Source organism: Podarcis tiliguerta (assembly GCF_965153285.1).
Source record: "Podarcis tiliguerta genome assembly, chromosome: 9".
NCBI classification, from domain to species: Eukaryota; Metazoa; Chordata; class Lepidosauria; order Squamata; family Lacertidae; genus Podarcis; species Podarcis tiliguerta.
In genome coordinates, this window is record NC_139542.1 from 3,693,681 (window position 1) to 3,709,139 (window position 15,459).

A 15,459-nucleotide genomic window follows, 5' to 3' on the forward strand; every position below is an offset into this window, starting at 1 on the left:
GCGGTACCTATTTATCTACTTCCACTGGTATGCTTTTGAACTGCTAGGCTGGCAGGAGCAGGGACAGAGCAACAGGAGCTCACCCCGTCACGGGGATTCGAACCGCCGACTTTCTGATTGGCAAGCCTGAAAGGCTCAGTGGTTTAGGCCACAGCACCACCTAGAACTAATGGGCAGCCAATAAAACTGAAAGTTGGAAGATTCGAGACAGATAAACTATGCAGCATGTAGTTAAATTATGGAGGCAGTAATGGCCACCAACCCAGAAGACTTTAAAAGAAGATTGGGCAAATCCATGGAAGAGGAGAAAGAGCTATCAATGGCTATCAGTCAGGATGGCTTGGCTCTGCCTCTGACTGTGGCAGCAGCGCTTCTGAATACCCTTTGCTGGGGGCCACAGGATGGGAGAGATGCTCTCATGATCGAATTCTGCTTACAGGATTCCCACAGGCATCTGAGAAGAGGGCACTGGACTAGATGGGCGCCATTGCCATTATTATAAGAGAACAAGAGAGGCCTTCGTGGTGAGGTCCATCACCTCTTTTTCTAGAAGAATGCCCCTCGTTAGAACATTAGAGGAGCCTGGTGGATGAGGCCAGTGGCCCAGCTGGACCAGCGGCCAGATCTCCCGGTGGCCAGCCACATGCCTGTAGCAGTGAAAAAAAGACAGTCACGGAACCAAGAAATTACACAAAACAAAAGAATTACCGTGAAAATCCCTGAAACGAGAAGTAATCGACTTGTAAAACTTGTCATTGAGGTTTTGGTACCTTCTTTGTAAACTCAAGGAAGCGTTTCAGCCCTGCTCTTGAGTTTGTTTGATCTCACTTTAAATCATTTAAGGTTTATAATTTCTTTATTTCCTTCTGAGGAAACTGATTTGTCCAGTGAAATGAGTTTTGTAGCCGGCATCTCGTTAAGTCTTTAATTCTAGGTTAACTTTTCCTTAATTTTTTTGATTTTTGTTATTTAATTCAATTCTATAGTCGATTACTTCTCGTTTCAGGGATTTTCACGGTACCGTATTTTTCGTTCTTTAAGGCGCACAAGACCATAAGACGCACCTAGTTTTGGGAGGAGGAAAATGAGGAAAAAAATATTCTGAATCTCAGAAGCCAGAACAGCAAGAGGGATCGCTGCGCAGTGAAAGCAGTGATTCCTCTTGCTGTTCTGGCTTCTGGGATAGCTGCGCAGCCTGCATTCGCTCCATAAGACGCACACACATTTCCCCTTACTTTTTAGGAGGGAAAAAGTGAGTCTTATAGAGCAAAAAATACGGTAATTCTTTTGTTTTGCGTACATGCCTGTAGCAAGCAGGATTCGAACACAAGAGCTTTCTCTCTTCTCCAGCAAATGGCATTCAGAAGGGCTGCTGCCTGTGACCTTTCAGGCAAAGCATAGCCCTATGTCATGAGGCACAAAGAGTGTTGTGTGTGTGCATGTGTGCCCAGGCTCTCCCCACAGTGCGAGGCCCCACAACCTCCTTTTCAAACCCCGCGCAGGTCCATGTACAATCTTTCGCTCTAATACTTTTGCTGTGGCTCCTCGCCTCCTCTGCCCCAGCCCTTTGCCAAATGTTCCATGGCTTGTTTTCTTGTTCCCCGATCCTCCTTGGGGAGGCTTAAATTGGTCACCTGGGAGCGCAGCACGGCCTCCCCAAGGACATCCCTCCTGCCATTTCTGAAGTCATCCAAAACACCACTGGAGTCTGGAGGGTCCCAATTAGAGAGCGGTAACCGGATCAGACACAGAGTCTGGCAGGGGACACATTAGCCGGCTGCGTACCTCCTCCTCCTCCTCCTCTTCTGCCAAACTCTTGTTGATGTGTCTTCCATCGCCTGCCTTGCCCCAGGGACAGCCTACTTAGCTCAGCTCTGCAAAGTGGCACCATCCTGCCCCCTGGAAGCCACTCTGCCAAATAGCACCCGCAGAAAGCGCCATGCTTGACTCCTGGGCAGAAGGAGAAACCCAAATGGGCTTATGCACATTAATATCTTGCCCGTCTTTTTCCAGGCACAGATGACACCTTAAAGCTCAGTGTCGGAACGGTGGTTTAATCCCATTTATTCATTTTGCCCTGGAGTTTTTCCTGAGGAAACCCACTCTTAAAAGCTGAAGCTCCGCAAACGGCAATTCAGCTTTTATGCAGATTGCCATTTGCTCCGACTGAGCTTTAAAATCACAGCATTGAAGGGTTGGAAGGGACCCTGAGGGTTAATTCTGTGTCCAGGGCAGCTGTCTACCAGCTCCATCTGGTACGCAGGATGAGACCCACCCTGCCCACGGACTGTCTCGCCAGAGTGGTGCATGCTCTGGTTATCCCCCGCTTGGACTGCTGCAATGCGCTCTACATGGGGCTACCTTTGAAGGTGACCCAGAAACTACAGCTAATCCAGAATGTGGCATCTAGAGTGGTGATTGGGGGTGGCCGCCAAGACCACAAAACACCGGTCTTGAAAGACCTACATTGGCTCCCAGTTAAGTTTCCAAGCACAATTCAGTGTTGGTGCTGACCTGTAAAGCCCTAAAAGGCCTCAGTCCAGTATACCTCAAAGAGCGTCTCCACCCTCATCGTTCAGCCTGGACACTGAGGTCCAGCTCCGAGGGCCTTCAGGCGGTTCCCTCATTGCAAGAAGCAAAGCTACAGGGAACGAGGCAGAGGGCCTTCTCGGTGGTGGCACCCGCCCTGTAGAACGCCCTCCCACCAGATGTCAAAGAGATAAACAACTACCTGACATTTAGAAGACATCTGAAGGCTGCCCTGTTCAGAGAAGTTTTTAATGTGTGACATTTTAATGTACTTTTAATCTTTGTTGGAAGCCGCCCAGAGTGGCTGGGGAAACCCAACCAGATGGGCAGGGTACAAATAATAAATTATTATTATTATTATTATTATTATTATTATTATTATTATGCACTGCTCACAAAAGCAGCACAGGGCCGGACTCACAATGCCCCTGAGCTGCTGCATTCCCCTCCCCCAGCCACCCTCTGGCAGTCAAGAAGGATGCAGCAGGCACATGCCAGGCCCCCAAGTGGCGCTGGGCTTGCAGGGCATCCGAACCGCCATCCTCCCAGCTGCCTTCTAGCTGGAGGACGCCTACGAGGGTCTCGGTGGCTTGGGCGCCCTGCAGGTCCAGTGCTGCCCAGTTCAGGGCCAGTATCATGCCAATCACGTCCCCCACAGCCACCCTCAGTCGCTCTGCCTGAGCTCCCAGCCCCCAGGCCGCATGTATTCAAACTGTGCAACCCTCTTTCCTCATAGCTGTGGGGCCTCTTGGATCCAATCCCTGACATTTCAGAGCTCGGAAGGCGATACACGAATCTCCCTTTGCCTCCTCAGCACCCTGCAATCTCAACGGGAAAGGAGATCCATCGTGAGGTTATAACTTTGGACTGTTTTATTCGGAGAAGTTCGGCCAGGAGGGCCGTTTACCATGTGAGCTGGAAGATTTTGATGGAGACTGGTATTAGGATCCTCTTTGTGAAGAAGAAGATGAGGATAGGAGGGACCAGGGAGAGGACGAAGGCAAAGAGCGAGGGAAGCAGCCGCCCGAAGAAGGTGTCCAAGATGGGCCGAGTCGACCTGGCGAACAAGACGATGGAGGGGATCACATGGTCGTAGATGATGAAGAAGGGGAGGAGGAGGAAGAAGAGGAGGACGAAGCTTATGCGGAGGAGGAGGTCGCAGAAGAGGAGCGTGAAGATGATGGAGAGAAGCTTCCGGAAGCAGCGGAAGATGCCTCTCACGGTGATGCGTAAGGCCATGCTCTGCCAAAGGGTCTGCCTGGGAGCTCACTCGGCGTGGGCAGATGACTGTGGAGACTCCTCAGCTGTGGCACCGTCCCTGCGAGGGAAGAGAGAGGGGACTGGAGGATCATGGGAGCGTGAAACATGGGTTGGAGGAAAGACAGCTGCCCATCCGCTTCCCGACGTGTCTACGTTTTGCGGTGATATAACTGATTGGACACCATCCTGAAATTCTAAACAAAATGAAGGGTAGGGACTCAGCTACACAGCTGCATATAAAACGTTTCAGGTGTGTTTAAAGTGCAATATGCAATGTGGCACTAAATGGCGATAGTGTGCCTTATGGAAAATTCAATATTATTGTTATTTTTAAAAGCATTTTCAGAACGATTTTTATATGCGTGTAGATTCCACCTAGGATTTAAACATGCCTTGATTCTGGAATTCTCTGGATACTGAATCCTGTGACCTGTATCAGTCTCTATACTTGTGCAATGGTGTTACAGATTTCCAAACATTTGCAACCAATAAGCAGTAGAGCAGTGGTAAGTTCAGGAATGAAAGGTTCCTCTACTTTATAGCCACAGCCACATCCCCTTCTAAAATTATACGAGCTTCTAAGATCGTACCCATATCTCATAATTCTACAATAATGATAATTAGGGATGCATTGCAACCACCTCTGTAGATCTCCACACGTTGCCTTTCAGCTAGAGCCACTATTTTCCATGCATGTACATGGACATACGATTTGGAGCGGTCCAATCTCTTTTTTCCTAATAGACTTGTATTTTCCTTGAAATTCCACTATACGTAGCAGAACTTGAGCACCGTTTTTCTTGAAATGGAAGCACCTTGTGTTTTCAGTGTTCCTCAGTACTTGGCTTTGCAGCATGCAGAAAAACAACTCAGCAATGTTCTTCCCAAACATTTTCTCCAGAGTGACCCTAGAAGCCAATCCTCAGTGGCCGACTCACCTCCTTTCACTCTGATTGGCTCCCATCAGCACAAGGGGTGTGGAGGCTTCCTCTCAGTGGCTAAAGAAAATCCCCTTTCTTGCTGAATGGGTGGCTCTAGAACTGAAATATACTCAGAGTCGCAAAGTGATTTCATGCTCTTTATTCAGCTCATAGTGGTGAGGAGGAATGAATGAATGTCCCCTCAAAGTATCTGCTTTATATACATTATTTACGCAATGGGCTGCACATGATTGGCTAATTCTGGAATTCTACTGTAAGCCAATCATGTTGTGGATTCACTTATATCTGGAGCATGATTGGGTGGTTCCTGCCAACCAATCATACTGCTGCATTGTTCTAGGACCAATCCAACTGCTGCATTCTGAATCCTATTGTTCTAGGACCAATCAGACTGCTGCAATTTGGATCCTATTGTTCTAGGACCAATCAGACTGCTGCAGTTTGGATCCTATTCAACTCAGTACATAACAAGAACCCTGGAATTAGGAACCCTGCTGTAGAAACAGGAGCGGGTCTTCAACCCCCTATGACCCCAGATCACGACCAGTGGCATCGCAACAGGGGGCGGGGGGCAGTGCGCCCCAGGTGCTATGTTTGGGGGGGGTGACAAGAAGGCACGCCACGGGGGCTCGCGGCGGCGCAAGCAGCCATCACACCACCCCAGCCACATATGGAGGATCCTCCGTTCACGGCTGCATCCGCAAGCACAGGATCCCAACGCTGGCAGCAAACTGCTACATACAGCACATGTGTGCCATCGCATGCATGCGCTGTACAAACGACGATGCACATGCGCTGTACATAGCGGTTTGCTGGCGGAGGTGCTCCAGCGCCCTCCTTTACTGCTACAGCTGCAAGCAGAGGATCCTAGCACCGTCCATATGGCACTGGAGCACCGGTGCCGGCAAACCGCTATGTGCAGCTCATGTGCAGCATCACTACGTACAGCGCATGCGTCGTACATAGCAGCGCCGCATATGTACCCTATGTAGCGACACCCCGCCCCAGGTGTCATGACGCCTTTATTTGCGCCCTGATCACGACACCTCTTCCAATAAGTCCTTGGTTCATCACCACCACTGAAAAGCCATAAATCTCCAGTCCTTCATCGCCTCCCCTTTTCTTTCTGATCATTATTCATGGAATCATGGAATCATAGAATTGAAGAGTTGAAAGGGACCCTGAGGGTCATCTAGTCCAACCCCCTGCAATGCAGGAAACTCAACTGAAGCATCCATGATAGATGGCCATCCAACCTCTGCTTAAAAGCCTATGAGGAAGGAGAGATTGTGTATCTCTGCTCGAGAACCTTCGAGGCAGGTGTGGGGAGACTCTGGCCAAACAGATGTTGCTGAACTACAACTCCCATCATCCCCAATGTGTTTAGAGTTGTAGTTTAGAGATGAGCTTAGCAACACCTGGAGATGTGGGCCAGCTACCTCTGGAGGTGCCAAAGGTTCTCCACACCTGTCTCCCAGGCAGTAATTTAGCCAGATAGAGAAGATTCCCCAAACCAGGTAATAATAACAAGCACTGGGCAAGGCATCTCCTGCCTGATTCTTTGAGTCAAGCCAACCTTCTGAAAGAGCTCGTCCACCCAACGGCCAGTTGTTCCAATTCAGCGCTAAACCGCAGGGGAAAGTGGCCATTTGTCAGGAGTTCCTCAGCTGGGATTCCTGCATTGCAGGGGGTTGAACTAGATGACCCCTGGGAATCCCTACAATGCTATGACTAAAGGTTTTGACCTTTAAAGCCCTGTGCGGCCTAGGACCCTCGTACCTACAGGACTGCCTCTCCTGGTATGCCCCCTCGGAGGACCTTAAGGTCCACAAATAACAACACTTTGGAGGTCCCAAGCCTCAAGGAGGTTAGATTGGTTTCAACTAGGGTCAGGGCCTTTTCAGCACTGGCCCCAACTTGGTGGAACGCTCTGTCACAAGAGACTAGGGCCCTGCGGGACTTGACATCTTTCTGCAGGGCCTGCAAGACAGAGCTGTTCCGCCTGGCCTTTGGTTTGGACTCGGTCTGACCCTTATGTTTCCCTCCCCTTATGGTCTTGATTTATCGGCTGTTTTAAAATGAGGCTGTATTTTAAATTGCATTTTAACTTGTATTTTAAATTGTTCCCCCCCTCTCTTTTTCCCCTATTATGTTTTTACTGTGATTTTATTGGTGTTATCTGCCCTGAGCCCGGCTCTAGCTGGGGAGGTCGGGGTATAAATAAAATTTATTATTATTATTGAAGTGAAGGACATGAGGCAGGAGTTGATAATGCAGATGAGCTGTGGGCAGGTGAGCTGCAAGCAAGCTGCCAGCCAGCTCTGTGGAGGCTCCTTTTATTGACACAATATGCAAACCCAGGCAGATACATTTGGGGCTGTGACCTTTACAAGTCTTCCAGTCCTGAGATCGTGGGGTGGTACAAAGCTATTTTAGCCCCTGTTTCCATCTGAGACAAAGGTCTCAGAGACAAAGGTTACAGACAGGACGCCGCAGACTACTGAGACTGCAAAAGGCTAGACAGAGGGCAAGATGTTCAGACAGCTGTGGCTTTATCTGTGAGGGGGAGTTTGCCCCACACCCCAAGGTCACGCATGCAGACAGCTGAGGCTGCCTGTGGGTGGGCAGTGTGCTCCACACCCAGTGATCTTCCCTACAATTATTATTATTATTATTATTATTATTATTATTATTATGACTCTGTGAAGTCCCAGGACGTGGGGACCTGGGAGTAGCAACAATGCAGGCGAGCAAAAGGCAAACAAGTGAGAGGGATCCTTCCTGCTTCTAAGCAGGGAGGAACACGACTTGCCCGATGCAGTGAAGTGGACCCACCTTGTTCCTCGCACCATCTGCACCTTGCCTGCTGTCCCATTGGCCTGCCTGCCTGACCTCACGCCCGACCTCTGTCCGTCTTCCAAATGAGTGGAGCCCTCTCTCCTGCCATGGTTCCTCAACAGCCTTGGGCTGCTGCCAGGGCTGTGTGAGCATGGCACCTCTGTCACTCTGTCATGCTTCCTTCCGGTGATGTCACAAATGGGTGTGGTCTTATTGGAAGGCCCAGCTGTCTCCAGGCTGGCAGGAAGTGAGGAAAGGGCACTGGGAGGCAAGTCCAGCAGCGCGGTGTCACTGCCGTTTGAGATGGTGCTGAAAGCCACTGGACGTGGGTGTTCAATGGTTTAGGCTTCGGTGGTAAGCCTCATTTGGGTCGCCAGCCCTTCAGAGAGATACCACCCAACCTGAGAAGATTCAAAGTCAGCATGGCTGCATTCTTGAGCCAACCGTGTGATTCTGAGGCGCAAAAGGCCAATACGGTTCCAAGTTGTCCCAACATGAGCATGGTTTCTTGGTGATTGTTATAGGAAATCTGCTAATCCCTAATTCCTGACGCATCCAGCCTCTCCTTGTAAAGACCTCTAATGAAACAGAGAGTCCACTATCTTTTGAGGCAGCCTGTTGCACTGTTGAGCAACAGGCATTGTTGAATGTCCATCCTACTGTTTTGGGGAAATTTCAGTCAAACATAACTATGTATGAGTACTAGTTAGTGCATGAAGGGGTTAAGACCACGGAGTGATATTCCTAGACTCAGCTAGGTCAACCCTCTCTTCTCCAATGTAGGTGGAAATGAAACCTTCTCTTCCCTCTATCTCCACAACATGTAACTGACCATGGAAGACATGTCTAAGCAAGCTGCAAGCTTGGAGCATGTGTTTGAAGCTATGTTGCTGTATTTCCCATCCAAGAGCATTCTGCCTGTGTTCTCCTTGCTGCTGCTTGAATAAATGCATGAATCTGACCTTTGAATTTGTAAGTAAAGCGTTTAAACTTATTTAGCAGTGTGTAGCCTGTTCGCTGCAAGAGGAGTAGAGAGAGGAGGGCGCTTTGCAAGGGGGTAAACAGGACAAAAGCTTTAGCAGCCTGCAACCTTCTGATTAGCAAGTCCTAGGCTCTGTGATTTAACCCACAGCACCATCCGCGTCCCTGGTTTTCACCTACCTCATAGCAAATTGTCACAACTTTCTTGGTATTGGCAGTTAGGCATTGGTATTGCTCTCTAGATGGAAGAGGGGAGGAAGGGCCATCACCTGCCCCACATATTGAAGGGAAGTCCGTGAATGGATTCCGGGGGGCGTGGCCCTGTCCGAAGCCTGGGGAGGTGAGGGCCTAAGGCACGCCCCCTATCGGTGACCCCAGGGGAGTTCCTAGTTGATGTGCATCAGCAGGACTCCCCCTACAGGTGGTTAACCCTTCCCAGACTTCAATTGGACGGGCTGAAGTCGGATATAGTCGGTTAGGACCAATGCCTAAGCCAATACCGCTCATCACCTGTAACCTATAAAGTTGTGGCCTTATTTAGCCCATTAACCTTAATAATTGTGTCATTATTTCCACTGGGAGGGGGGCGGGAACTCGCCACGCAAGCAGGAGCTCAGACCAGGCGGCTGGTTCATGTTGCTTGTATTGAGCTGGATTCTCAGGACCGCTGTCCTCACCAGGCCAGCCGCAGCAGCCTGAAATAGCTGGGGAGCAGGAAGAGGTGCAGGCAGCAGCCGGCGGTCAGCGGCAGCAGCAAGGCACCCAGGAAAATCAGAAGGGCCCCGAGCACTTCGTTGTAGAAGACTTCTGTGGCGGGAGCCAAGGCATCCATGAAGACCAGGGAAGCAGGGACCATGCGGTCGTGCAAGACGGCGAGTGGGATGGAGAGGGAGACGACAACGTGGAACATGATCTCCGCCAGGAAGATGCTGTAGACCAGCACGGCCAGGATGAGCAGCGTCTGCTCCAGGGCCCCCAGGATCTTGCTTGCGATGGAACGCAGACCGAGGAAGGTCTTCGACCTCGGAGACAGAGGGGCCTTCTCCTCGGGTGACACATTCAGCCTAGAGGGGGCAGAAACGGAGGCAAGGGAACGCGTGACCTCGTTTGCTCTTTAAGGGTATGTGATTTATTGATAAAGCAACAGCTGGCAGGGAACGAAACAGAAGGAACGGGTTGTGAATTACAGTGGCACCTTGGTCCACAAACTTAATCCATCTGTTTCAAAACCAAAGCATTCCAAAACCAAGGCGTGCTTTCCCATAGAAATGGATTAATCCGTCCCAGACTTTTAAAAACAACCCCTAAAACAGCAGTTTAACATGGATTTCACTAACTAACGAGACCATTGGTCCTTAAAATGAAAGCAATAAACAATGCACTGCAGTCACACAATCAATAAATCAGTAGCTGAACTGGATTCCACACAGTCACAAAAACCAACAAAAGAGAGCCGCAAAAACAAAAATGCAAAACAAATAGCAAAAACAGATAGACTTCAGTGTAACACTCAAAAAGGACGTGTGACACTCAAACTGGAAGCAAAACACTCAAAACGGGAGCTCACCCCGTTGCGGGGATTCAAACCGCCAACCTTCTGATCTGCAAGCCCAAGAGGCTCAGTGGTTTAGACCACAGCACCACCTGCGTCCCTAGGTTACCTTAGGAAATCCCTATTTCCATTGGAGAAATGTTGGAGGGTCTGGAGTTATGTGACCCCCGAGCTAAGGAGATAAGTAACTATACAACCTTTAGAAGACATCTGAAGGCAGCCCTGTGTAGGGAAGGTTTTTAATGTTTAATGTTTTATTATGTTTTTATATATGTTTGAAGCAGCCCAGAGTGGCTGGGGAAACCCAATCAGATGGGCGGGATATAAATAATACAGTTGTTGTTGCTGCTGCTGCTGCTGTTGAATAGGACATCCCTATTTTCATCGGAGGAATGTTGAAGGGTATGTATAAACCAGAAGTGAGAAATCTCAGTCCTAGGGGGCTGAATTTAGCCCTCCAGGCTAAGCAATCCAGAATCCAGGTCTGGATCGAGGAACAGATCTTCCATAGACATTATGCAGCCCTCTCCAGCTGGCCTTCTGAACTCTCTCAGGCCACATTCATCACACAAAAAAGGTAAAGAACCCTTGGACGGTTAAGTCCAGTCAAAGGCAACTATGGAGTTGTGGCGCTCATCTCGCTTTCAGGCTGAGGGAGCCGGCATTTGTCCACAGACAGTTTTCCGGGTCATGTGGCCAGCTTCTAAACCGCTTCTGGTGCAAAGGGACACCGTGATGGAAGCCAGAGCACACGGAAGCGCCATTTACCTTCCTGCCACAGTGGTACCTATTTATCTACTTGCGCTGGTGTGCTTTCAAACTGCTAGGTTTGCAGGAGCTGGGACAGAGCAACGGGAGCTCAACCTGTTGTGGGGATTTGAACCACTGAACTTTCTGATTGGCAAGCCCAAGAGAGGTATTTTGGACTCTGAGCATGCCTCGTGTTCACCTGTTTAGGTGATACAGGGATTGTACATAAACTAGGCCCCTCTACTTTGTTGGCATTCATCTGTCTCCAGTCATTTGAGTTCTAGTGTTGGGATTTGCCCACTGAGAGTCACTCTAAGAGCCCCACATACAGAGGCACTGCGGCAATCTCCTACTCACCGGCTGCCTTCTGAACGAGCCATTTCTATCCCTGGGTGTTGTCCTCCCACACGCAGCCTGTCTTCATTCCTTCATCCAGATCTTTCCCCTCTCAGCTGGGCTCCAGCTCTTGCCAGCCAAACAGCTCTTCTGGCCTCTGCAAGGTCCATTATCCCGGTGGGACAAGCAAGCTGATGACCACATCACCTGGCGCTGATGTCATAAATTAGGTTGGGTAGCCCAGAGACTGGCTAAAAGGGGCCAGGTGGTGGAAGCATCTCAGCTCCTTCACCCAGTTAGATCAAAGGCACAGGATCACAGGAAGCTGCCATATACAGAGTGAGACCCATTCACAGACCCTCTAAGTGTCCCTGTTTTCCAGATGTTCTACCACATTCCCTCACTGGTGAAAGAATTGCACTGATTCCCTGTTTGCTACCAGCAGGGGTGCCAACTCCTGGGGGTCAAGCCCATGCTGATATCCCCTTCATTTTGGGCTAGGGGGTGCTCCCCCCCAAAAAAACCCCCGGCTTCGGCCCGGTATATCTGAAGGAGTGTCTCCACCCCCATCGTTCTGCCCAGACACTGAGGTCCAGCTCCGAGGGCCTTCCCTGTGAGAAGTGAGATTACAGGGAACCAGGCACAGGGCCTTCTCGATAGTGGCACCCGCCCTGTGGAAAGCCCTCCCATCAGATGTCAAGGAAATAAACAACTATCTGACTTTTAGAAGACATCTGAAGGCAGCCCTGTTTAGGGAAGCTTTTAATGTCTGATGTTTTATCCCTTTATTAATAATATTATTAGCATTAATTCGATTGGGAGCCGACCAGAGCGGCTGGGGAAACCCAACCAGATGGGCTGGGTGTAAATAATAAATGATGATGATGATGATATCAAAAAAGCACAGAGGTGAAACATGGAGCCAACTGCAGCACAGTTCTGGTGGCTGGATCTTTCTCCTCCTTTGCCATGGAGGGGAAGGAGGCCGTGCAAAGAAGTGGTGGTGAAGTCACCAGACATTGAAGCCATGCAGCCGCCATATTTGTGTCAGGACCTCAGGCCGACACGAGCAAGCTTTGATAAGAACTAATGAGCCTCTGGCAGTTTTATGGTACGTTTATTTACAATTTGCACACAGAGAGCAGCACAGGGCCATCCGCCGTTTGGTCACGAGTTGCTCGCTCTGAATCTCCACCCCTGCTGCAACACGGAGCGTGCCCACACCCCGTCCTCCTCCCTTTTGCACTTCCGTTGTGATTCAACCCTTTCAGCTGTCCTAGAGCCAGGAGTGTCAGCATCGCCCTTGAGCCGGTGCCACCGACTGGGCTCAACCACTTCAGCCCCGACTGGGCCAGGCGAGCTGGGGTAGCACTTCCAGAGACCTTCTTCTGCAGGAACAGGCCTAAGTGCTGTGGACTCACAACTCAGAGCTGTGAGCACTGAACTCACTTCCAGAGACAGCAGTGCACAGCAGAGTATAGCAGAGCATAAATCACTCGGACGACAGTGCTGAAGAATATCTTCTTTTATTCACTAACAGCTACTGTACTATACAAACTATATACAAATGGAGACACTGGACTGCACTGAGTGTTACAGCTGCTTTCTGCAGCGACCTTATCTACACAGAGATAACACTCAGTCTCCCCCTTTGAAGTGAGGCTGGAGCGGAATAAGTAGCAAGCGCAATCCGCCCCCTCCTCTCTGGAAAATCAACAGATTCTTGCAATGGGAGGGGTGAAATCTCCTCAAGGAGAGGGCGGGTGGACTTCTCCTCCACTCTCAAATGAGGAGTCCTCCACATGCTGCCTCCCTTCTGGTTGCATAGCAAGCCCCTCAAGGCCGTTTGTTTCCTCCCCTTCTGAGGCTGCTTGTCTGTCTACGGCTGGGAACTCTGGAGAAAGCAGGGCCAAACTAACCCATTCTTGCTCTAACTATAATTGCATTTTCTCATCTCCTGTGTCAGACTCTTCCCCGGCACCTGACTCAGCCACGTCTCTGAAACCTTGGCTCCACCCTGGCTCCTCCCAATGTTATGTGTGCAACATTGCCACCCACCCACCCAATGCCCTTGCATTCTGGCACCTCAAGCTACCAGGATGAAATATACTCGGAGTCAAGAGTGGATTTCAAGCTCTTTATTCAGCTCACAATGGTGAGGAGGAATGGAAGTTCCCCCAGAATGTCTGCTTTATATACATTATTTACACAATGGGCCCCACGTGATTGGCTAATTCTGGGATTCACCTGTAGGCCAACCAGGTTGCGGATTCACTTCCACCTGGAGCTGGATTGGGTGGTATCTGTGGACCAATCAGACTGCTGCATTCTGGACCCTATTGTTCTAGGACCAATCAGACTGCTGCCTTTTGGATCCTATTCAACTCAGTACATAACACAGCATAGGTCCAGTGTACTGATTTTAGTGCACAGTGGTACCTTGGTTCTCAAAACTTAATCCATTCCGGAAGTCCGTTCCAAAACCAAAGCATTCCAAAACCAAGGCGTGCTTTCCCATAGAAAGTAATGCAAAATGGATTAATCCATTCCAGACTTTTGAAAACAACCCCTAAAACAGCAATTTAACACGAATTTTACTATCTGACGAGACCATGGATCCATAAAATGAAAGCAATGAACAATGTGCTGCAGTCACACAACCAATCAATCAGTAGCTGAACTGGGTTTCATACAGTCACAAAAAAACCACCATAAAAGAGCCACAAAAATACAGTCATACCTCGTGTTGCGTTTGCTTCAGCTTGAGCATTTTCAGGTTGCCTCCTGCGGCGACCTGGAAGTACCAGAAAGGGTTACTTCCGGGTTTCACCACTTGCGCATGCGCATACGCTCAAAACGATCTCACGCTCATGCACAGAAGTGGCGAATCGCAACCAGCGCATACGCACAGACATGGGTTGCGTTCTGCTCAGGTTGTGAACGGGGCTCCGGAACGGATCCCGTTCGCAACCAGAGGTACCACTGTAAAAAAGCAAAATAAATAGCAAAAACAGACAGACCTCAGCGTGGCACTCAAATCGGAAGCGTAACACCCAAAACGGAGCACGTTCGGCTTCCGAAAAATGTTCGCAAACCGGAACACTTACTTCTGATTTTGCATTGTTTGGGTTCCAAGTTGCTTGAGTACCACGGTCTTTGAGAACCAAGGTCCCACTGTAAGCCATATTAAGCATGGAAGCTGAATAAGTAAAATATCGTCTCACCCCTAACATGCCCAAATTGAAGGTGAGAACCTTCTGCTGATGCCACCTTATCAGGAGACCAGTCCCCTGCAAAGTAGAGATTGAGTCTTTGGTGTCTTGGCACGAACCCTTTGGAACTCCTCTCCACTTGAATATCAGGCAGGCAGCATCACTGTTGCCGTTTCAGCACCAACTGAAGACCTTCCTCTCCAAAGAGCCATCATTAAAGCTGAGCTCTTTCCGGGGCTGCATCTGTACTAGGCTAGCTTTCAAAATGCATTTATTGTTTTATCACCAGTTTGTCCTTCGGGAGGCTTGGTGTGGTGTAAATGTAATAAATAAATGAAATATATATAGAAATATTCTTATCATTACTGCCTTTGGGTCGTTCATGTGATGTTGCCCATCGCAGAATGGAAGAAACCAGAATTTCCATGCTTAACCGGAAGGATTGTGCTACCCATACCATTGTAAGGCATGATCTACTTTAGCAATTGCTCCCCTGACTTGGTTTTTGAAAAAGAAGATGTGTTCAATCAGCCAGGAGAAAGGATGTCGCTCAGGTAAGACATTCCACACCTGCCTTGAGTGAGGTGGTGCACAGGGATGGTTCATTACGGACAACAGTCCCCTGTTCTAAAGGAATCTTCTCATTCAGGCGTGAGGCGCCTCTGGCCCTCCAGATATCCCTGAACGACAACTCCCATCAGCCCCGGGAAGCCAAGAACCAGGGATCATGGGAGTTGTAGTTCAGCGATATCCAGAAAACCAAAAGTTCTCCACAGGTGCTCCAGTGAAACGGTTGTCCACCCTGAGACAGGTTTGAAAACAATGAAGACCCACTGGCTTCCTGTTTCCGGCGGTGAGAAATGGCTGACTCTCACACGATCGGACCTCAGCCGTGGCAGTAATTCAGGGTGAAAGAGGAGAGCACAAAATATGGTCTGAAGCTCAACATCAAAAAAACGAAGATCATGGCCACTGGGACCATCACCTCCTGGCAAATAGAAGGGGAAGAAATGGAGGCAGTGAGAGATTTAACCTTCTTGGGCTCCATGATCACTGCAGA

The 15,459-nt window shown here is 49.4% G+C and overlaps 1 protein-coding gene and 2 long non-coding RNA genes across 3 annotated transcripts; 1 reads left to right on the top strand and 2 right to left on the bottom strand.

Annotated features, from left to right (window-relative positions):
* Nucleotides 1-3,378: 3,378 nt before the first annotated feature.
* On the bottom strand, nt 3,379-7,729 carry LOC310657743. The gene is made up of 2 exons (XR_014501886.1): nt 7,566-7,729; nt 3,379-3,847 (listed from the first exon to the last, which is right to left on the bottom strand). It is a non-coding gene; the product is annotated as an uncharacterized lncRNA (long non-coding RNA).
* A 50-nt stretch (nt 7,730-7,779) lies between these two features.
* Nucleotides 7,780-8,537, top strand: LOC310657794. Its single transcript, XR_014501943.1, has 2 exons — nt 7,780-7,922; nt 8,352-8,537. It is a non-coding gene; the product is annotated as an uncharacterized lncRNA (long non-coding RNA).
* Nucleotides 8,538-9,176: 639 nt separating this feature from the next.
* On the bottom strand, nt 9,177-11,361 carry LOC310657724 (uncharacterized protein). Its single transcript, XM_083398841.1, has 2 exons — nt 11,209-11,361; nt 9,177-9,613 (listed from the first exon to the last, which is right to left on the bottom strand). Exons 1-2 carry the CDS (start codon nt 11,229-11,231, stop codon nt 9,223-9,225), a joined length of 414 nt encoding a protein of 137 aa, XP_083254967.1. The 5' UTR covers nt 11,232-11,361; the 3' UTR covers nt 9,177-9,222.
* Between the last annotated feature and the right edge of the window lie 4,098 nt (nt 11,362-15,459).